This window comes from Nicotiana sylvestris, chromosome 3 (assembly GCF_000393655.2).
Source record: "Nicotiana sylvestris chromosome 3, ASM39365v2, whole genome shotgun sequence".
In the NCBI taxonomy this organism is placed as follows: domain Eukaryota; kingdom Viridiplantae; phylum Streptophyta; class Magnoliopsida; order Solanales; family Solanaceae; genus Nicotiana; species Nicotiana sylvestris.
The window spans coordinates 111,755,373-111,779,193 of NC_091059.1; the positions used below are offsets into that span (position 1 = coordinate 111,755,373).

Here is a 23,821-nt window from a genome sequence, read left to right on the forward strand (position 1 = left end):
ATCAAGTGACTGTTCAAGTTCGCTACATTATCTGTAATGATAGTCGCAGGAATACCGAAGCGACAGATAAGATTTGAGTGTACAAAATCCACTACAGCTTTCTTGGTGACCGACTTGAGAGTGACAGCCTCTACCCATTTTGTGAAGTAATCGATGGCAACCAGTATAAACCTGTGTCCATTCGAAGCCTTTGGTTCAATTGGTCCAATGACGTCCATGCCCCAAGCGACAAATGGCCAAGGTGCGGACATGGGATGCAGTTCCGTGGGAGGTGCATGAATCAAATTACCGTGCACCTGACACTGATGACACTTCCGAACAAAGCTAAAGCAATCCTTTTCCATGGTCATCCAGTAATAACCCGCTCTAAGGATCTTCTTCGCTAAGACATACCCGTTCATGTGAGGTCCGCACACACCTGCGTGTACTTCGTGCATGATCTTTCTCGCTTCCTCGATATCGACACATCTTAAGAGATTGAGGTCCGGAGTTCTCTTATATAACAATTCACCGCTCAGAAAGAAACCACTTGCATGTCGCCTAATGGTCCTCTTTTGATCTCCAGTAGCGTGCTCGGGGTATTCTTGCGTCTTTAAGAACCTCTTGATGTCATGGTACCAAGGCTGCGTATTTGATCCCGCCTCGATTACACTGCAGTAACCGTGTCTTTCCTTGATTTGGATTTCCAAAGGATCGACGTGGGCGTTGCCCGGGTAGGGTAGCATAGAAGCCAGAGTAGCAAGTGCATCTGCCAGTTCATTGTGACACCTCGGAATATACCTGAACTCTATTGAGGTAAAGCGCTTGCTGAGGTCCTCCACATGTTGTCGGTATGGGATAAGCTTGACATCCCGAGTTTCCCACTCGCCTTGAACTTGCCGGATGATCAGGTCAGAATCTCCCATAATCAGTAAGTCTTTGACATCCTGATCGATTGCCATATGTATGCCCATAATGCAGGCTTCATATTCAGCTGTATTATTTGTGCAGAAGAAACGAAGTCTAGCTGTGGCGGGATAATGCTGACCGGCAGGTGAGATCAAAATTGCCCCAATCCCTATACCCTTGGCGTTCACGGCTCCGTCAAAGAACATCTTCCAAACATGAGCTTCCTCCGAGATCACTTCTACGGTGTTTACCTCTTCATCTGGAAAGTAAGTATCTAATGGCTGGTATTCCTCATCGACCGGGTTTTCGGCCAAATGATCTGCTAACGCCTGGGCTTTCATTGCCGTGCGAGTGACATAAACTATGTCGAATTCCGTAAGCAAGATTTGCCATTTAGCCAGTCTCCCAGTAGGCATTGGTTTCTGAAATATATATTTCAAGGGATCCAACCTGCTTATGAGGAATGTAGTGTGGGCTTGGAGATAATGCCTCAGCTTTTGAGCAACCCATGTGAGAGCGCAGCATGTCTTTTCCAACAGAGTGTATTTGGCCTCGTAGCTGGTGAATTTCTTGCTCAGGTAGTAGATCGCCTGCTCCCTTTTCCCGGTTACGTCGTGTTGCCCGAGGACGCAGCCAAAAGAGTTCTCCAAGACTGTCAGATACAAGAAAAGTGGCCTCCCTGGTTCTGGAGGGACCAAGACTGGGGGATTCGAAAGGTACTCTTTGACTTTATCAAAGGCTTCTTGACACTCCGTTGTCCACTTAATCGCCGCATCTTTTCTTAACAACTTGAATATGGGCTCACACGTGCTTGTCAGCTGGGCAATAAACCGACTGATGTAGTTCAGCCTGCCCAAAAGACTCATCACGTCTTTCTTCGTTCTTGGGGGAGGTAGATCTTTGATAGATTTTATCTTAGTCGGATCTAGCTCGATACCTCTCCTGCTTACGATGAAACCCAAAAGTTTACCCGACGGAACTCCGAAAGCGCATTTGGCTGGATTTAGCTTCAAGTCATACTTCCTTAGCCTCTCGAAGAATTTCCTCAAGTCTTGGATGTGATTATCCTGCGTCCTGGACTTGACTATTACATCGTCCACGTACACCTCTATTTCCTGATGCATCATGTCATGGAAAATGGCGGTCATGGCCCTCATGTAAGTAGCCCCAGCATTCTTTAGACCAAATGGCATGACCCGATAACAGTAGGTGCCCCAAGGCGTGGTGAAAGCGGTTTTCTCGGCGTCCTCTTCATCCATCAGTACCTGATGATACCCAGCATAACAATCTACAAAAGACTGTATCTCGTGTTTGGCACAATTATCAACGAGGATGTGGATGTTGGGCAGCGGGAAATTATCTTTGGGACTTGCTCTGTTCAGATCTCGGTAATCTACACATACCCGAGTTTTCCCGTCCTTTTTCGGTACTGGAACCACATTCGCCAACCATGTTGTATATTGGACTACCCGGATCACTCCTGTTTTCAGTTGCTTGGTGATCTCCTCTTTAATTTTGTCACTGACCTCGGTTTTGAACTTTCGTTGCTTTTGTTGAACCGGAGGACAATCAGGATGAATTGGCAATTTGTGAACCACTAGATCGACACCTAGTCCCGGCATGTCATCATATGACCAAGCAAACACGTCTTTGAATTCGAAAAGAAGTTGAATTATCGCCTCTCTCGTTTTCTTGTCCGTGTGAATGCTTATCTTGGTCTCCCGGATTTCTTCCGGGGTTCCTAAATTTACCGGTTCAGTGTCATTCAGATTTGGCTTAGGTTTATTCTCGAAATATTCCAACTCTCGGTTTATCTCCCTAAAAGCCTCTTCCGCATCATATTCTGGTTCTGGGTTCATTAATTCGCAGTTAAATAGCTCATTGTGATCTGGGCGTGAAGTCCGCAAGCATGTCATATTCAAAGCCGCATTATTAGGACTGAAAAGGAAGATAAAAGGAAAACTAATAAAAAATCAAAGCAAAAGAAAGAATAGGAAAGCAATGATGATTTTTTTTTGTTGTATATTTTCTTTGGAAAGTTGGAAGACAACAATGTTTACAACTGGGAATTCAAAACAACAATTGAAAAGAAGAAAACGTTCAAGTTAAGTCCCGGAGATGACTTGTGATACAGGAAAGGTGGCAGGGCAGATCTACCCGGACTTCCGTCTAGTCGGGAATGGGGTGGCCTCCCAGTTTTGAAGTTGGGCGTTCGGTCCCATGTACAGCATCTCAGCAGTGCTTGTGCCTTCACCCGGTTGAACCATGTGGACCTCGTAGAGCATTTCTCTCATCGCCTCACATATTTCCTCGATTTCCTCGGCTGTGAAGACCTCATCATCTTCTTCTTCGATGTACCTTGGCCTGACGAAAGTCGCATATAAGTCTGGCAGTGGTTGAGGCAACTCCCAGCCCTCATTTTTCCTTTTCTTTGCCCATTTTTCGTCCGTTAGAGTAGGTTTGAAACCTAGTCCAAAAGGTTTCTTGATGACTGGCAAAGTAACGGGTTCTGTTATTCCCTGAAGGGTTCGTCTAAGTCCCTTCCCTGGCCTAAATCCATGCCGGATCATCTCTTTGGCTACCATGACCGAAGCGTTAGACAAGAAAGGCTGGGGGCAAGGTACTCCCTCTTCGTGTTGCTCGGCCAGTACCACCTCGAAAGCTTGATAGACCGTATGCTCACTCCCTTCTCTCGGTTCAAGATACGGAATGGATGGGTCCCGGTAAATGGCATGTTCATCTTCCCCATGGATCACGATTTCTTGGTCTTCGTACTCGAATTTCACCATCTGGTGAAGAGTGGAAGGCACGGCTCCTGCCGCATGGATCCAAGGTCTGCCAAGGAGGAAATTATAGGATGTGTCCATGTCGATCACCTGGAAGGTTACTCGAAATTCGACTGGTCCTATGACCAACAACAGGTCTATTTCTCCCATGGTATCTCTCTTGATGCCATCGAAAGCTCTCACGCAGACGTTATTGGGTCGGATTCTTCCTGCCCCAATTTCCATTCTTTGTAGCGTGGAGAGCGGGCAAATGTCAACACCTGATCCCCCATCCAGCATTACTCGCTTGACATAGTAGTCCTCGCATTTCACTGTTAAGTGTAAGGCCTTGTTGTGTGCTGCTCCTTCCGGGGGTAAATCATTCTTATTGAAAGAGATTTGGTTGACAGCGAAGAATCTTTCTGTCATCCGCTCTAGTTGCTCCACCGAGGTTTCGACCGGTACATATGCTTCATTCAGGGTTTTCAGCAGGATCTTTTGATGCTCGGTTGACCTCATTAATAATGACAGCATGGATACTTGCTCAGGGTGCTTGCGCAGCTGATCTATCACTTCGTAATCCGGCATCTTCATCTGTTGGAAGAACACTTCCGCTTCTTCAACACTCACGGGCTCCTTTGGAGGGAAGCGCCTTTGTGTGGCGTTGTTCAGTTCTTGGGTATTTGAGTACCCTCCAACGAAAGTATTTTCTGGAAGTTCTTCCATGACCTCCTTACCTTTGTATGTTACCAAAGTCTTTTGATAATTCCACGGCACTGTGGACGGGTTGGTCATTGGCTTTTGTGGCACGCGTCCGATAACCACTGGCTCATTCAGCCGAGGTGGTTGAATCGTCCCCCGGACCACATAGGCCCCTTTTGGCACATACATAGGTTTTGTCTTTTTGATCCCGAAGTTCTGCGTCTTCTTGGCTTGACCTCGCGGTATGTAAAGAACTCCACCCTTTGCTGGTACCACTTTCTTCTCCACCTTCTTTTCAGGCTTGCTTTCTGCAGCCTTGACCTCCTCCCCCCTTTCTGATTTCTGGTCTATTTCAGGCCTCCTCCCCGTGTCGACAATGGCAATTATGGCTTTCAAGGCAGGGTCGAACTCTTTGTCTTCACAAATCATGCCGATCAGCGGCCCATTATTGTGAGCGGGCAATGGATTGTTAGTCACATTCGGGATCTCTTCGTCCCTTAGCACTATTTTCCCCTGCTCTATCAAATTTTCGACCACTCTTTTCAATGACCAGCAGTCGTTTGTATCATGTCCCTCGGCCCCTGAATGATAGGCGCATCTGACTCCGGCTTTGTAAGAAGGAGATGTCGGGTTTTGCCTCGTTTGGGGAATTGGTTGCAAGAAACCCAACTGGACTAGCTTAGGGAACAATGTAGAGTATTGTTCACCGATGGGCGTGAAAGTCCGCCGTCGAGGTGGCTCCTGGGGGCGGTAGTTATTCTGCGGGGGTTGTGGGTTATAGTGGTTGCGGTAAGGAGGCTGATTTCTGGGAGGTGGAGCTGGGCCTCGGTTGGCTTGTTGTGGTGGATGGTTATAAGGTTGGGCATTCATGACCATATAAGGTTGATGAGCATATGCCACATTTGAGTGGGGGTAGTAGTGTTGTGGGGCCCTTTCCGGAAAATGGGGTCTGGGATGACGATACTCCCTTGCTTCAGAGGCTGCCATAGCCGTTTCTTCCTTCTTCTTCCCCCTTGTCGTCCCTCCAGACCCGCTTTGGACGGCCTGGGAGGTTGCCCTTAGGGCTGCTTGACTCAGAATCCGACCCGTTTTCAGCCCATTCTCTACCATCTCTCCTATCTTGATTGCTTCCGCGAATGGCTTACCCATGGCCGACATCATGTTTTGGAAATAGTCAGACTCTTGAGCCTGGAGAAAGGTAGTGACCATTTCCACTTCATCCATGGGAGGCTTCACTCTCGACGCCTGTTCACGCCACTTAATAGCATACTCTCTAAAGCTTTCCGAAGGCTTCTTCTTCAAATTCGACAGAGAGTTTCGGTCTGGCGCAATGTCGATGTTATACTGGAATTGCTTTACAAAATCTCTGGCGAGATCATCCCATATATGCCATCGGGACATTTCCTGATCCATATACCATTCCGAAGCTATCCCTACTAAGCTTTCCCCAAAATACGCCATTAGCAGTTCTTCTTTTCCGCCGGCTCCCCGCAATTGGTTGCAGTATTTCTTAAGATGTGCAATGGGGTCACCGTGCCCATCGTATTTCTCGAACTTGGGGGTCTTGAAACCCGTCGGCAGGTGCACGTGAGGGAACATGCACAGGTCGGCGTAAGAGACGCTCTTTTGTCCGCTCAACCCTTGCATATTCTTCAAACTTTGTTCAAGGCTTCTCATTCTCTTAGCAATCTCATTTTGTTCTGCAATCCTGGGGTTCTGATCCTGTCCCGGTGCGAGTTCGCACTGAGGCGGTAGAGGATTATTGTTGGTAGCGAACCTGGTTGGTTCCATTGAGAACGATGGTGCTTGGAATGTAAAAGAGGATGAGTCAAAGCTTGGCTTGTATGTGGCAGGCTGTGCCGTAGCTGGGCAAGGCGATGCAGTAAAGATGTTCATGCTTGCATCAGTGGCCGACATTCGGGGATGAGGCTCAGAAGGTGATCCTGCGGAGAAGGCGGAGTTGGCTGGGTACCCGAATGGGGTAGCAGGGTAATTTATGGGGACATTAGAAGTCCCACCTGACCTGGAGAATAATTCAGGGAATCCGGGGACGACACTTGGCGGCTCTTTCCCATTGTTCCAGTCATCCAGCATTTCCAACATGCGGAGCCGTAGGATTCTATTTTCTTCCGCAGTTGCGGATTCAGGCGTGAGGACGGCTGAGATTGAGCTCTCCTCAGAGACGGGGACTGTTTGCAATGGAATTTCCGAAGACATTTCCACACTTCCTTTTGACCTGGTGAAGTAAGTGTGAGTACTGCTTCTAGTCCTAACAACAGGTAGTTGAACACCTCTCCTTGATCTCGTGAAGTATGAATGCGAGGCCAGACTTTCACCAAACCAACCGTCTTTTCAAAAACCCTGGAAAATGCTCAATGACAAGTGCATGGTTAATTTGCAGCAAATAACGGATAGTTAATCTCACGTTGGGCATGATGCACCTATACAGTTAAGTGGATTGCTATATGTCTGCTACGAGAGCATGCGTCATTCCGGTATTTTTTCTCTTATTTCCCCCTTTTTTTTCTTTTCTTTTGTTTTCCTTTTATTTTATTTACATTTATTTTTCTTTTATATTTTTTTTTGTAGTAAAAGAAAATGCGATCGGATCCGATGAGGATTGCCTACGTATCACGATACTCACGTGAATCAGATCATTACGTAGTTCGAAAACACAAATGAGCGTGAAAGAAGCAAACTCTTTATTATTGAAGCAGTCTATTACAAACTACATTTTGCAAAAGAAAAAGCAAACTTTGAAAATAAACCTAGACTCAAAAAATAGACTAAAAATCACCCTGATGAAAAAACAGGCAGAAGATGCTAAGATACAGATTTGACCTATGAATGCATTATGGTTTTAAAAATTGGTTTCCGCGGGGCGTCGTTCGGCCTCGCCGCGGTCCTAGGCGTGAGATCCCTCTCAAGTTGCTCTAGCTCGTGCATAGTCTGCTTGACATAAACCATTACTGCCGAGAGGAAGGTAACACTAGACATGTTCTCACATCGTAGACATCGTCTGGTGATGGCGTGGGCAACGGCTTTGATCCTATCTCTGGTTTGCTTCTTCTCTACAAGCAGGTGCTTTATCTGATCGCTGCATATCTTGAAGACTTGAACATCTTGCACGTGTTGATGCTTCAATCGCCGTACTTCCAATTTCATATGGGCTATTGTGTCATACCAGTATCTGCTTTCCATTTGGAAATCCTTGGCCTGACTAGCTGCTTTGATTTCAAGTGCTGCCATCTCTCTCTTTATTTTAGCAACAGTCTTCTCGTGGTCGCCTTCCAATTGATTCAGGTGTCTGCGATGCTTATCTGCTCTTGTATCCCACTGTGCCTTGAACTCTGCTATGATGTTTTCAGATTTCTCCAAACCATCTCGCCATTCCCTGATTTCACCTTTTAGCCCTTTTATCAGCTGCTCGTCCGATCGACGCCTTGGTTGTCTATCTGCGTCCAACCTTATTTGTTTGATCTGAGCTCTGAGCATCTCATTTTCTTGAGTTAACCTGTTCCGCTCTCCCAGATCGGTAGCAATTTGCACGCTGTGCTCGTATTTCATGCCTTCTACTTGTTGTTTTAATCTGCTGATTTCGGCACAATAACCTCTTTCCTTTGCTAACCAATCCCAATGCCTTTTCGATGACTCGGTGAAATCCCGGATGTGGGGTCTCTTAGCTGGCCTTTCATGCTCGAGTTCCCTTCTATACCATGCAAGGTAACCTGGCGCCGTTTCTCCCTTGGCTCGATCCCGCACGCAAGTATCTGATTTCAAATATTGACCCTCATTCCAGATTTGGCGAATCTTCGCTTCTGGGAATTGTCCGTTAGGACTTATCTCAACTGTTTGAGTGCTAAGATCTTCCTCATGAGGTACTGTCTGGCACCTTCCGAACTGTCTCAAAACTCGGCAGGGTGCGTAAGGTTGAATGCTCTTAAGCCCCATCAGTAAGAAATGAGTTTTAGCCGCCGACATATATAAGATCTCATCAACAGGTAACCATCCCAACGCCCATTGTATTTGGCTGGCAGTAAGAGCTTGCAAGAACGAGGTCCATGCCAGGACTCCTTTAGGCCAAGTGATCTCTCTGGTTCTCGTGTAAGATTCTTCTATGCGGGTTTTTTCCGGGGAACCATGGCTCAATACCCCGGAATGATGGCAGAGGTGCTCGGTCATCCATATCTGTAGGAGCAAGTTACAACCTTCGAAGAAATTTCCCCCAGCTTTACAAGTTGTGAGAGCTCGAAAGATGTCAGATACCACCATTGGCGCGAGAGTGCTGCCACTTTGCGTGAGTAAAGTGCTGGCGACCCCAGATATCTTCAAATCAATGTTTCCATCTTTTCTCGGAAATACCAGAAGACCCAGAAACGTTATCATGAACGCCACCCGTCTGTGCTCGTCCCACTTCTGACGAACTCCTTTGCTGCACAGTTTGTTGATTGGATTATTGAATCCCCCCTCGTGACCGTATCTATCATATATGAAGCATGAAGTACAGAATCCGGCTGCTAGATCCGGGTTGTGGACCGTTCTAGGTATTTTCAATGAATCCAGGAATCGATGTACCGTGACGACTCTTGGGGCGACCAAGTATTTTTCCCTCAACGGGAGTTCAGTATTCCCGATGTATCCGGCCATTTCTTCCAAAGTTGGGGTGAGCTCAAAATCAGAGAAATGGAAAACATTGTGCGCCGGGTCCCAATAGGTAACCAAAGCTCTTATGATATCTCCCCGAGGCTGGACTTCCAACAGACCCACAAGACCTTTCAAATATTTCTTAACCTCATTTTGTCCTTCAACACCTAGATCATTCCACCATAGCCGTAACTTGACAGGGATTTTGGTCATTATTGAAAAATGTTCATTTTGCATCGTGCTCATCCTGCACATTTATTAAGGTGATTTTAACAAAATTGACTGACTCAAAAAATATATATTTTTTTAGAGAGGATCAAGCTTTGCCCACGGCCTTTAAACACTTCGGAGACAAAGATTTTAAGGCTGTGCGGGTCTAAAAAAAACGCTAAACAAGACCCAAAGGTGGCTGTTTATGCAAAGTCAGCCTTCCGGCGTCCCTTTCGGGAACATTTGGCTATTTATGATAAAACAATGTCACCTGACTTATTTACGACTCTATTAAAAATTTGACACATCTTTTATTTATTTATTTACTGATTTTTGGCTATTTAGAAAAATGGGGTTGAACCCGACGAGGGTTGCCTACGTATCTCACATCCGGTGAGAATCAAACCGGCGTAGTTCGGGCATATCATGAATAGAGAAAACCTAGAAATCAAGAATAAGTATTATTATTTTGAAAAAAGATAAAGGCTCAAGAAAAAATATTTTTTTTTTTTTTTTGCAATATTTGGATCATTAGTCTGAATTTATAAAAGAGGTACTACAAAAGAAACAACACACTTTTTTGAATTATGGATTTTCCATTTTTTTTTTACTTTTAAAATAAACACTTTTTCTTTTTTTTTATTTTGAAAGTGATAAAAGAAATTTTTTTTTTATTTTTTTTAATAACTCTCAATAAAAGACAGTTTTTTTTTTAGAAAAAATTCCGGCGAGGTTTTGACACTACTTGGACATTGGTTTTATTCTCCAAAAATAAGTAATTATCTCCCCTACGCTGCTATTTTCCCCTTTTTAGGAACCGGTCGACATGCGGAACCGAAGCAAATAAATGCACAACACAAATAGGATGCACCAGGGGGTCTTTTTCGTTTCAGGCTGCCTGTCCTAGACGGACCCAACCCCTGTGTTGAGTCCCCTAAGTCAAATGCAACATGATGCAGATAAGCGTTCCTACTAGGGATCCGGCATGAAGTCAAGTTATTCTAGGTTCGTAACCTGGGTATTTGTTCTAGACTGTGCACCCGAGCGGACAACTCGAGTCGAGGAGGGGGCTACGTACCGGGGACCCGCGAGATCGTCCGGCTTTGTAACTTGTCCGTCCTCTTTCTTATTTTAGGTATTGACATTAACAGAATAGGGAGTCCCGACCAGCGAGCTTCTCCCCGGAAGTAAGAAGAGAAAGGTTTCGGCACAGTTTATATACAGTTCAGATAATATCAAAGCGGTAAAAGACAACATTTAGCACGTTACGCAAAAAACATGTAATAAAAATCAGATAATAAAGCCAAATATAACAATTATTCTAAGCTCGAATTCTTGAACCCTGAACCAGTGGTTCTGGGTGTACAAGTCCCCAGCAGAGTCGCCAGAGCTGTCACACCTCCTTTTTGCGCGCCCGCCCCGAAGGGTTAGAAATGCGCGGGTGGAGTTTTTCCAATTTAAGTGACAATATTCGAAATGGGATTATTTATTTAATTCAGAGTCGCCACTTGGGAAAGGTTTGGCTTTTGGTGTCCCAAGTCACCGGTTTATCTTGAATCCCAAATCGAGGAAATTTTCGACTTTTCCAAATGAAGTCTGCGAACCAGAAATTCTAAGTAAGGAATTCTGTTGACCCGAGGGAAGGTGTTAAGCACCCTCGAATCCCGTGGTTCTAGCACGGTCGCTTAAATTGTTATAATGGCTAAATATCTGATTTAAATACATGTTGTGACTTATGTGCTTTTATTAAGTTTTAACCGCTTTTATTATTATCATTTATTTTTATAGAATTGCAACGTCGTGAAAATGTATCTCGAACCACGTCACAATCAATGCACCCGTAATTGTTAACACATTTCGACTCCATTGAGATTTGAAATTGGGTCACATAAATGCGCACCCGAATTTAGGAATGTAATTTGATTAAGTCGCGCCTAAAGAATCTAACGCGTTATTGTCTTCGGGGAGGGGAGTGGAATTCACTAAACAGCCCGTCCCAAATTCTAAGTATTTATTATGACCAATTATTGAGGGCCCCGCAATTTGCCTTTTGATTCGGCGAGGCTCGTCTCATTATTTTAGAAGGGTACCCTACAAGGACTACATTTTTACTACATTTATCTTTAAAGGGAAGGATGATGCCGAATTTTGCTGGTTTAGACAAATACGGACTGAATCCTTATTATGTTTGCCGAACCTAAACTTGTTTGATTACCTGATTGATTGTTCATGAGGTGAAAGCTACGACATTCTTTGTCTTCAACAAGTGAATATGCTTATTAATTCGCTAAGTGAGATTGCAAACAAACTAACAACATATATTGAGTTATGTTTTAACGACCTCCAAGTTCTATTCTTAACACTCTAACCTATTTGAAATTGATAAAAGAAATCGGCTGTTTTATTAGGAAAAATTACTACTAATTGAACTCAAAAATGATTATTAGTTTTTCTCAACAATCATTACATCATTTCGAAACGAAGAATCTGTACCGAAACCTGATATCAAACCGGCATTGGAACAAATAAACTGACAAGCGAAACTGGCATTCATAGCCAGACTTTTAATATGACTGCATGAGAGTTTGTTTGGGATACATCTATCCCAGACCTAATACCACAGATTTGTCGATTCAGTGGTCTAGGCAAAAATACATACAAGTGTTTGCCCTGACTCTATGTTATACAGTCGTAACTAAACCAAACAGTATTATACTGAACTGAACGTATCCCAAATCAAACATGCTGTCTATCATATTGTTATTGCTATTGAACAGCGCTATCTAACAGTCCATCTCAGCAGAATGTATGCTAGTTTTATACAAAGTGTTTGCAGTTTGCAGTAAAATACAATCCCACTAACATTCGACCTATTTTTAACACCAATGTTATAACATGAACAGCTGTTCTTTTCTTTATTTCAACTTCAAACTTTCAACAATACAAAGTTTCAGAGGTTGTGTACCTGGAAATATTTGACAATTGAAGGAAAGGGGGAGTCAGCAGAATATAATGACAACAAAATGCAGCAGCAATCACAACACTATCAGTAGCAGCAGGGCAGAAATAGCAGCAGACAAAGCAATACAGCAAGAACCCAGCTCGAGTGCAGAGATGCAAATATAGCCAATAGAAAGCAATAGCCAAATAACAGCAACACCCAGTGGAATAGAATCAGAACTCCAGATAGTAGTAGACCAATGAAAGCACTCAACTAATAGACACAACTGAGATTTCAAAGGATCAGAATTGGCTTGAACAAATTGAAACAACTGAAAACCCAATAACAATAGGAGGAAGAAGGTTTCTGATTGTTGGTTGTATAGCTTCTATCCCTTAACCTCTCTCTATCTCTGTTTGTGTTTTTCCTATTCAGCTCTTAAGGTTCAATGTCTATCCTTTTGTGTGTGTGTGTATGTATTTCTATCTCTCAATCCTGTCTCTAATTCTGTCTGTATCTCCAGAACTTCAACTCTCCTCTATCTATGCTCTCTCTGACCTCTATTATCAGATGGTATCCTTTTCCTCTCCTCCCTTTTTTTGTCTGTCTGTCCCCCGTCCATTCTCTTATCCCAATCCCCCCTTTTATATCAGCCTCCCATCATCAATCAGAACATCCTCCCATGTGCTCCCTTATTTTCAGATTCCACTTACTATTTAAATAAGAACACCAGCCCATGATATTCCCTGGAAGACTTACTTTTAGGCAAGGTTTAATATTTTTGAACTAAAGTAAGGTAATGGGCAGCAGAATGTAGTCTGACAGCACATGCTGTCAAACTATTTAATTCAAAAACATTTAGGCAAGGCACAGGCTGTGCACAAAATGCACATGTTGTGCATAAGTGCACATGCTCTCCAATTTTAGAACTGTGACTAAACAGAACATTGCTCTTTTACACTTCTGATTCAAATTACTAATTATAAGCACTAAACTCAGTTCCTAAGTGATTCAAGCCATGCTTATCAAAAGTACATTGATTTGTTATCGTTCGGACAACTGAAACTAATTGACGACATATGTCGACTCGACTATACTAGTTATAACACATACAATCGTAACCAAAAATCAGACATTTAACAGTATCGACACATGATTTGAATTACACTGACTAAGCAAAGTGGTACCCGAGGAATCAATTAGTCAGTCCAAATTTGAAAATCAGCTAGTTGCCCAACACTTACATACACATTATCAAAACAAATGGAAAGACTCAATCAAACAGCAGAGGTTCAAGCAAAGTGGTCAAGGCACAGTTGCTAAAAGTCAAGGACACAAACAAAAAGCATGAACAGACTTTAACACAATCAAATGGGCCAAAACAAATAAAGAAGGGAAAGAAACTCACCTTAAATCTTGAAAAATCAAAAACCTCAAACTCGGACTCGGACAAACTTTCTTAAGGCTGAACGGACTTTAATCGAAGTGTCTCTCAAATGAGAAACACTTTGATTAAAGTCCATCAGACCTTAAACTCTTTGGTTTGAACCGTTTTGAACCAGTGAAGAGGGACCTTGTGGTTTCAAAACTCAGATCTAATATTCGTGCTTCCCTGGTTAGATTCGGACCAAACCAAGTATGGTTTGGTCACGAGGAGGGTCCGGGGAGTGTCTGGTATGAAGCTGGGGTTGTTTGGTGTAGATCGAGTTTTAACTCGAATCTTCAAATGAAGATTCGAGGACCTGGGGGGTGATTCGAACCAAACGGTTAACAGGTCTATGTTCAGGGTGGTGAGGGGGTTCTATGGTGTTCATGGCGAGGTCACCGGCGTTCATGCCGCCGGTTTTCATGGTGAAGAGTGCAGGGGCGGCTCTAGGGTTTGTGGGTTTGGGTGAAGACGACGAGGCTGGGGTATTGGATAGGGGGGCAGGGTAAGGATCTAGGCTTATATAGTTAGTGGGTGGGTTGATCTCAACCGTTAGATCAATCTAGATCTACGGTTTGGATCTGATGGTCTTAAATGAAACGGTGTCGTTTCAAGTGTTGAGGGTTGGGGTCGGTCCGGGTGGAAATGGGTCGGGTTCCTCAGTGGGTTGTGGGGAAATGATCTTGGCCGTTGATCAATCTGAGATCAACGGCCCAGACCACACTGGATTAAAACGGTGTCGTTTAGACACCCTGGGCATCCACTGGTGTTGGACCGGGCAGGCCTGGGTTTGGGCTGAGTTTGTTTGGGCCAATTTTGTTAAAATTGGCCCAAGTCCGGAAGGATTTCTTTCTTTCTTTATTTTTTTTTATTTATTTATTTCCTTTTTCTTATTTATTTTAAAACAAAACTAAGCCAAAAAATCAAATTAAAATTAAATACACACTCAATACAATTATTTGCACACACACTAAAATATTTCAAAACAGGTAAAGTCAAACCAAATAAAATCAACGGACGAAAATGCCTATTCATGATTTTCTATTTAACGACCGGATTACGGTTTGAATTATGCAGGACACATATATTTTTTGAATTTTATTTTAATAAAGTAAATAAATAAAAATGGGGCCAAAGTCACAAATAAATCAACAAAGTGCTGCACAGAAATCCGAAATTGTACAGCAGGGCCAATTATATTTGTTTTTATTTCTTTTTTGGAGAGATTGTCGTGTGAAAACAAAAATCACGTGCTCACAATGGTGACGAGTATCTACACGTTGGTGTCAAGCATGACCGTGAGTCTTAAATTGAAAGTTGTTATGTTCTTAAATGACACTTGGGCGCCTTACTTAATGATCTTCTATGATTGAGCATTTTCAATAATTGAACTGAGTACAAGCTAAGTTGAGATTGGTTATAGCTGATTCTCCCTTGCCGGGATGACTATTTCAATATTGTTGTTCCCTTGCCGGGAAAATTATTACATTGTTGTGTTCCCTTGTCGGGAAGTTATTATATTGATTATTTTCCCTTGCCGAGATTCCTTGAAATTGCAAGATATTATGAAATGGGAGCGGATGGTACGCCTACCACAAGATATGAGAAATGGGATCGGGTTGCACGCCTGCAACAAGATGGAAACTGAAAGTGAAAGTTGTCTTTACTTTTCTTTATTTGTGTCAGAAGTTATATTGTCAGCTTCCTTATTTATTCCTTGCTATTTTGCTTTTTTAGCTATCCCCAAGGCATGTTCCCCTTCCCTAACTTTAATTGCTTATTATCTGTTTACTTTTCCGCCATATATTATATAACTGCACAGATTATCTGGAGTCTGGTCCTAGCCTCGTCACTACTTTGCCGGGGTTAGGCCAGGCACTTACCAGCACATGGGGTCAGTTGTGCTGATACTACACTCTGCACTGTGTGCAGATCCCGGAGCAGCTTTCGGACAGTAGTTGGAGGGCTTCTTTCAGTCCATCCGGAGACGCAAGGTAGACTTGAAGACGTTCGCGGGCCCTAGCGTCTCCCTCTATCTCTATTTCCTGTTTCCTTTATCTCTTGCTCAGGAACAGTGCTATGTATTTTCTTCAGACTTTGTATGTAGTGACTCTTAGACAGTCTGTGGTACTGTGCCACCAGATTTTGGGGTATTGAAGTTTAAAAGTGGTAATAGACGTAGCTTTAAGCTTAATAAATGTTGACTTCCGCCTATTTCCTAACTTTCGTTTTATTTATATTGTCGCCCTATGTTTGTTTTAAAAGAAGTAATATGAAAAAGGTAATAGATAGTTAAGGGTTAGCTTGTCTAGCTCACATTAGCAGGCGCCATCACGACTCCCGAGGGTGGGAATTCCGGGTCGTGACATTTATCTTGCTATTTAGGAATGTAAATGGGGTTGGGCGGGGCGGGGCAGGGTAAGCCTTGACCCACTAAATTTTTGACCCGCTGTGCCCTGCCCCGTTTAACCTTTTGTCAAAATTTTACCCTGCCCTATTAAGCCCTGCCCCATTTAGACCCCTTTTTATATTTTTTTTTTTTCTCTTTATATTTTATTTTGCAGTATCCTTTTATTTTTTTTTACCTTTTCAACTTTCTATTGAAATATTTAAAATTGACATGTCAATAAAAGTTGTTTATGCATATTGATTGAATAAAATATAATTTTTATCAATGTTATATAATTTATCAAAGACCAAATTCCTCTTACACTGTGGTGTACATTAATAATTAAATGATTAATCAAAATGGCAGGTTAATGTTCTTATACAACTGTCAGCCAAAATAATCACCTAAAAGGAAATTATTCAGCTTCATCAACTATATCTTAATTGTGGTTTACATTGATAATTAGATGATTAATCAATAAACATTTAACAGCATTAATCACAATCATTAAAGAAACAAAACTTTTTCTTAGCAAAATCAAGCTATATAGAATCTGATAAGAAAAATCAAGCTATATAGAATCTGATAAGAAAAATCAAGCTATATAGAATCTGATGATGTGTGCTCGTAGAAGAAACCTTCAGGGATAGTTTTCGAAGTCGTATTCAAAGTAAGAGCATAGCAAAAAGAGTAAAAATACACGGTCATCTCTTTTTTATTCAACCCAAATACTAACCAAAATCTTGCCCTTCCCCATTGAAATTTTTCAAAAATTAGATTTTGCCCTGCCCCGCTCCGCCCCATTTAAATGTCCCCCCTGCCCCGCCCGCCCCAATTGCCATCCCTAATGCTTTTGCATTCCTTACATTTATAGCTCTTTATAACTGAAATGCTAGTTAACCATCTTTCCTCTGCTTTCAAAATTTGACTTGATACAATTTCTAAAACTGTCGCACTTGAGATCGATAACACAATTACTCCGCATCAGAATCTGTACTTTCCACATACATCTCTCTAACTTCACCACCTGCTTTATATTCCTCTTCCTTCTCTCTCTTCTTCCTCTCCTCTTCTTCTTCCCGCTCAGCAGCTTTAGCTTTTGCTACTTCAAGCCTAGAACTCACCGCCTCCCATGATACAAGCTTCTCCATAAAAATTGATATGTAGTCAGGGCGCCGATTCTAGAGGAAGAGATGGCAGTGCAACTGTTAAACCCACACAATCTTTTTCACAGGAAAATCACAGAAATTTAAGCATTTTATCAGCTAGGCTTACCCGAAAGTCGAGATAGTAAGCATGCTGCAGTTTCAAATAAGAGATTTAGAGAATTAGACGTGGTACCAGTAACCATAAAAATCATCAAAAAGCAAAAAAAGACGAGGACGAAAATGAATCAAGTATATCGAAAAAAATAAATATGCTCAGCTTACCTCCCAAACATCAATAGTGAGGAGAGGCTGCAACAAATAACGCACAATTGTGAGATTCACCTAATATTTTAAACTACCAGTCTAGGAAGTCGAAACCTCGATGAACCATAACAGCAGAGAATTATGCAATTTTACTCACTGAGTAATCCCAGACGAGAGGGTTTACAGCATTAGGAGTTTTCACCACTACAAGCTTTTTGTCCTCATCGGTAGGATGGGGATTTGACGTGTTTCCTACATTAAGTCTATTTGCTTTGTCTACAAAGTGAGTAAAAGAAGCATTAGGATTATAGTTAGGGTCAAGAAAAAGTAGATATGCAGATAGAAGGCAAAAGTGTTTCTCACATGCAAGCCAAGCCCAACCAGAACCAAATTGTGTTGCTGCGGCTGCCTTAAATTCTTTAACAAATGCTTCAAACGAACCAAAGTCTCTGTTAATTAGTTGTAATAGTTCACCCGATGGCTTTCCTCCTCCACTAGGCTTCATAGATTCCCAGAAGAATTGATGATTCCAAGCCTGTATAGAGAAAGATGATACAAAAGAATTGGATTTAGATGGGGCAAAAACAACCAAAAGCAAGTCTAGTCACCTGACTTATGTGGCATTCTCACCACATAACTGTGATTTTATGCAGATATGCATCACCAACATCACAACCATCTGAAAGTAAGGTTCAGTACAATGCACTTAGATCAATTGAGAAACAAAAAATGTAGTCCTGATGAAGAATCCCTATTCATTGACCATCCCAAATAAATTAAGAATATCAATGATAAGAGAGTATGGTTTTTCAGCCAAACCCCTTCTCACTGCAGTGGCGATTACTGGCAAAGCCAGAAAATTTAATAAGAGTGTTCAAAATCTGAACACCCTTTGCCAGTGGACTATGCAAGGATGTTCAAAATCTATGTTTTGATCAATAACAAGTAATATTATAATCTATACTAAGTATAATTTTTCGGCGAAGGCTGTTCAGTTGACCACCCTTAGCCACACATAGCTTCGCCGCTGCTTCTCAGAACAGGCCTTGCACTTGGAGAGCTCTAAAGAGGGAAAATAAAGTTTGGAAGGATATTGCTCTCTGGTTCTCACCTGTGCAGCATTGTTGAATGGTGGAAGGAGATCACCTCTGTTATATGTAATAAGTATTATGTCCTCTAGTGTCATTCCATCCAGTTCTGTTCCATCTATTTGCTTGTTTAAGTTGTCGACATAAGCCCTGTGATGCTTCCCCCAGTGGTATTCGAATGTAGTATGGCTCATATGTGGCTCCAAAGCATTCTACATCATGATATCCACATGTCAAATGTCAAAGCATATTGAAGGAGAAACACTATGTCAGCAGGCAAAGTGGAGAACAGGAGATGAGAGGGAAGAAGTTATAAACGAGATATTCTGGTTTTGACAATTGAAACAATACCATGGGATAAGGTGGAGGCATCAACTCAAATTTAGCTGTAACTTTAACAAGACCAGCTTTTCTAGCAAACTGTTTCTGCAACCAAAAAACTCGTCAGCAATAAGTAAGAAGTAAAGCCAGACCCCTACAGCATTTGTTCTTAATTTTGCAAATTATACATAATCACAACTGTAGCATTTCGTCGAACACCATGTATACTAAAGATATCTTTCAACTTCTGCCAAAGTAAAGACCTTTATTTGACTATATTATATCAAATCTAACCGAAAATATGTCAGGAAAGCATAAATACCTTGTGGGTTCTCCAATTTAGGGTTCGACATGACTCACGAAATCCTACATTGCCAATACAAAGCATAAAAATACTGAAAGAAAGGTGCTTTATAGTAAGATACAGAGAATGGATAAAGAAAAAAAAATTTAAAAAAAAGGGCGAACCTTGGAAAGGAAGAAATGCAGAGGTGAGGGTAGTAGAAGCTGTAGCGGCCATCATCAGGAGCAACCAAACAATTTGAGTCTGCTAAATTGGTTTGCTGCTTTACTTATGGGGAAAACAGTTTTGTCCGAGGATAAGTCTTTAATATGTGAAAAAAATTTATGCACACTTTACGATTTGAAGTGCTTTTTTCCTCCAAAACGTCTCAAACTATATTATTTTTTAAATACTCTTTTAACTACATATCGGCAATAACTTATATTTAAGAAATTGATGACTTAAATATTATTATACGGTATATTTGTTAGATATAGTTTTTTGCTTTTACGAATTTTCCCATATTAAGACACTCTTAAATATTCTGTTTACATTTATTTATAAAGAACAAATAAATATATATTTTATCGCGGAGGGTTTGATATTTCTATTGTAGGAATGTAAACACAATCTTAAGCTACTTAAAATTGGAAGTATGACACCTATTTAGGAAATATGAAGTAGTACATTTTTATTTTTGGGTTTTCACCTAGTGTCCGGTACTAATATTGGTGTCCCCAATTAATCCCGATTACATCATGTAAGGCCCACTAAGAGAAGCTAGAATAATTTTCATCCCAGGACCACCGGGTTAACGATTGATGAATTATATCCATCAATTTTTGGTGATAGTACTCAAATAATTATTACGCGAGACATTCTTTTACCTTTTCAATGAAATATTTATGTTTTCAAAGGGCACAAAAATGAGTGGCGACCTTCATATGGTTTTGCTACAAATATTAGAAAATTACTTCAAAAGCATATCATCAAAATAGAAACGAGGATTCTCTCTCTCGGTGCATGTTAACTAACTTGCGCCTACCATGGGTAATAGAGCACGGATCCCGTCTCAGAGAGCATTAATGGCGAATGAAGCAGCTGAATTACGAAGCAAAAATCAGCGAGGTACCAGAGGAAGTGCAGTAGCAACTGAAATTTCTGGAGGTAAACAATTGAGCCCTAATGTCAATGGAACAGTAACAGGAAAGCTGGGAAATGAGAAGCAGAAGGAAATCGAAGCAATTCAAGTATGGGAAGAAGTTCAGGAAGCATCAACAAGTAGTAATTCAATGGTGCATGCGCGAGATGGAAGGAAGTCATGGGCCGATGAGGTAGAAGAGATGAATGAAACACATGGGAAGAAGAGTTCAGTGTGGGACAACTTTGATATTACAAAAATATCAAACGTTGGGTATAAACTGGAGTACGTCCAACCTAAAACGACAGGTGAGCTTAATTTTGTTGAAATTGAGTTGGAAGACATAAGTACAGAAGTCGAATACTGGAGAAATGCTGTGATATGCTACGTGCTTGGGGCTCATCCACCATTTACAGTAATTCAAGGCTATATACAGAGGTTGTGGGGTAAACATGGGTAAGATAGAATAGCAATGCTAAAAAATGGTGTAATTGTTGTTAGATTTGATACTGCAATAGGGAAGTAAGAGGTAATTGAGGGGTGGGGGGGCATATACCATTTTGACAATAAACCTCTTATTGTCAAAGGTTGGACACCTGAGTTGGAGTTCACTAGAGAGGAACTACTGACAGTACCAATTTGGATCAAGTTACCAGATCTGGACTTCAAGTATTGGAGTCAAAAAGGGCTAAGTAAGATAGGAAGCTTAATTGGGAAACCTCTAATGGTTGATCAAAATACAGATAAGAGGATTGGACTGAAGTTTGCAAGGCTGTTGGTGGAGGTTGAAATGAATACTAAATTTCCTGATGTGGTGAAGTTTAGGAATGAGAAAGGTAAAATAATAGAGCAAGAGGTCAGTTATGATTGGAAACCATCTCCGTGCAAACATTGCTTCAAGTATGGGCATGAGGAAGAAGTGTGCAGAATCAAGAAGAAATTCCAAAAAATTGAACTTATGAATAAGGAAAAGGTGGCAGATACACAGGTGGAGAGGCAAGGTCAAGGACAAAATGTAAACAATTCAAACCAGGAAGCTCATAAAGCAGATGGACCAGAGAAGAGGAATGATGCAGGGAAAGGAGCCATAAGGAAAACTCACCATTATGTAGCTAAGAATCCTGGGGCACAAAAGGAAAAGGAAGGAGACCAGGAATGGCAAACACCTAATAAGTTTGGCAAACCTGTGGTGAGGCAGAAGGAACAAGTGGAGAAGTCTAACTCATTTCAGATACTCAACAAGCAAGAGGAGCTGAAATTGATTAAAGAAGGGGAAGAAGTAAGTAATGTGGGTGGTCCAAGCATCCCTCACAATGGGGAAGGTTAGTCTACTAAGCTGGAATACAAGGGGGCTTAATGCCCCTAATAAGCAAAAGAAGACTAAACTCCTTTGCAATGAGGAAAGGATAGGGTTGATAGGCTTGCTAGAAACAAAAATCAAAAAAGAGAGAATGGAGAAGATAACAGAAAAGATGTTTACAGGCTGGCAATATATAACAAATTTGGAATGCACTATAATGGTAGAATCTAGATTACCTGGAGGCCAGACTACTATCAGGTAATGCCTAAGGAAAAAATTGCTCAATTAATAACATGTGAAGTCTTGTATATTCCTCTAAAGCTAGCATTTGAGATTACATATGTTTATGCTTTTAATACAAAGGAAGAGAGAAGAGAACTATGGGAAGGGTTAATCAATCACAGTAGAGGGTGTAGCAAGCCATGGATGGTAATAAGTGATCACTTCAATGCAGTGTTAAGTGCTGAGGACAGAATAGGTGGAAAGGAAGTATCATGGGCTGAAGTGGTGGATTTTCATAAATGTGTAATGGAGTGTGGACTAATGGAATTGATTACACAAGGGAATAGGTATACCTGGAGTGATTAAACATGAGGAGCATAGGATATTCTCAAAAATTCATTGGATCCTTATAAATGATCAGTGGCTAACCGCTATGCCAGAATTTGCTGCCAGATTTCTGAATGAAGGAATAAGTGATCACTGTCCAGCAAAGGTGGCCATGGTAGAAGAGAGACAAAGAATTAAAAGGGCATTTCAATACTGTAATAATTGGGCAAAGAATCCAAACTTTATGAAGATAGTCAAGGAAGGCTGGGAAATCAATCTGGAAGGGTGCAAAATGTTTAAGGTTGTTAAAAGGTTGAAGATGTTAAAGAAGGGACTCAGAGCTTTAAATACCCAGGCATTTAATAATAGTCTGACAGAAGCAATTAAAGATAGAACAAACCTAAAAAGGCACAAGAGCAATTGCAGAGAAATCCACTAAATGTAGAGTATCAACAAACTGAAGCTGCAACATATCAGAAGTTCAGGAACTCCTCCTACTTAGATGAAGAATACTTACAACAAAGGAGCAAAGAAACATGGATAAGATTGGGAGATAATAACACCAAGTACTTTCACTTAGTAATTAAACACAGGAAATTGAAGCAGGCAGTCACACAGATAAAAGACAGCTCAGGCAACTGGCTAACATATCCCGATAGAATTGCAGATACATTTGTTGAATATTATGAGAACCTACTATGGAGGGAAGCTAATGACATAGTGAAGACCTTCAGGAGTATAATCAGAATTGGGAGCAGATTAACAGAAATTCAACAAGATGAACTAACACAACCTTTTTTGAGAAGGGAAGTGAAGCAAGCCATGTTCCAGATAGACAGTAATAAGAGCCCTAGTCCAGATGGATATGGGAGTGGTTTTTATAAAGCTGCATGGTGAGTAGTGGGAGATGATATAACTGAATCAATATTAGAGTTCTTTCAGAATGGAAGACTGCTTAGACAAATAAACACAACCAACATTGCTTTGATACCCAAGGTGGAGGCCCCTGAGAATGCAAGCCAATTCAGACCTATTGCATGTTGTATTGTACTATACAAATGTATATCAAAGATGATATGTTCTAGATTGAAGCCTGCAATCAACCACATAGTAGCAGAAAACCAATCAGCATTTGTACAAGGAAGATCAATGATGCATAATGTGCTAATATGTCATGATCTACTTAGACACTATAACAGGAAGACTACTCCTAGATGTCTAATGAAGATTGATCTAAGAAAGGCCTATGATATGGTGAGCTGGGAGTTTCTATAGGGAGCTTTAACAGAATACGGATTTCTAGACAAATTTATATAGTGGATTATGATATGTGTTTCTACTGCAAAATTCACAGTCAAAGTTAATGATGAAGGGCAAGGATATTTTGATGGTAAGAGAGGACTGAGACAAGGTAACCCTATGTCACCATTGCTATTTGCCTTGGTCATGGAGTATTTGTCTAGAACATTGAGTATAATTAGCAGGTTACCAGATTTCAGGTTTCATCCAATGTGTAAAGAGATCAAGCTGACTCATCTTATTTTTGCTGATGATCTGATGATATTTTGCAAAGGCAATACTAGTTCTGTGAATAGAGTGACGGAAGCCCTAGATCATTTCAGTAAAGTTTCAGGTTTGATTGCCAACATGGAAAAGTCAAATATCTTTGTAGCTGGAGTTGAAGATGAAATTAAATGCAGTTGCTGAGCAGAACTAAATTCACTGAAGAATTATTTCCTATCAAATATCTGGGACTACCTCT

The 23,821-nt window shown here is 41.4% G+C and overlaps 2 protein-coding genes across 2 annotated transcripts; one reads left to right on the forward strand and one right to left on the reverse strand.

Moving 5' to 3' along the window:
• Positions 1 to 16,816: 16,816 nt before the first annotated feature.
• LOC104223967 (superoxide dismutase [Fe], chloroplastic) lies at positions 16,817 to 19,399 on the reverse strand. Its single transcript, XM_009775508.2, has 9 exons — positions 19,255 to 19,399; positions 19,109 to 19,152; positions 18,817 to 18,891; positions 18,489 to 18,677; positions 17,741 to 17,912; positions 17,535 to 17,653; positions 17,396 to 17,422; positions 17,241 to 17,264; positions 16,817 to 17,146 (listed from the first exon to the last, which is right to left on the reverse strand). Exons 1-9 carry the CDS (start codon positions 19,307 to 19,309, stop codon positions 16,940 to 16,942), a joined length of 912 nt encoding a protein of 303 aa, XP_009773810.1. The 5' UTR covers positions 19,310 to 19,399; the 3' UTR covers positions 16,817 to 16,939.
• A 755-nt stretch (positions 19,400 to 20,154) lies between these two features.
• LOC138887838 (uncharacterized) lies at positions 20,155 to 23,766 on the forward strand. The gene is made up of 7 exons (XM_070169629.1): positions 20,155 to 20,656; positions 20,798 to 21,532; positions 21,836 to 22,035; positions 22,154 to 22,360; positions 22,468 to 22,952; positions 23,259 to 23,313; positions 23,377 to 23,766. The coding sequence occupies exons 1-7, from the start codon at positions 20,155 to 20,157 to the stop codon at positions 23,764 to 23,766; spliced, it is 2,574 nt and encodes an 857-aa protein (XP_070025730.1).
• Positions 23,767 to 23,821: the final 55 nt, after the last annotated feature.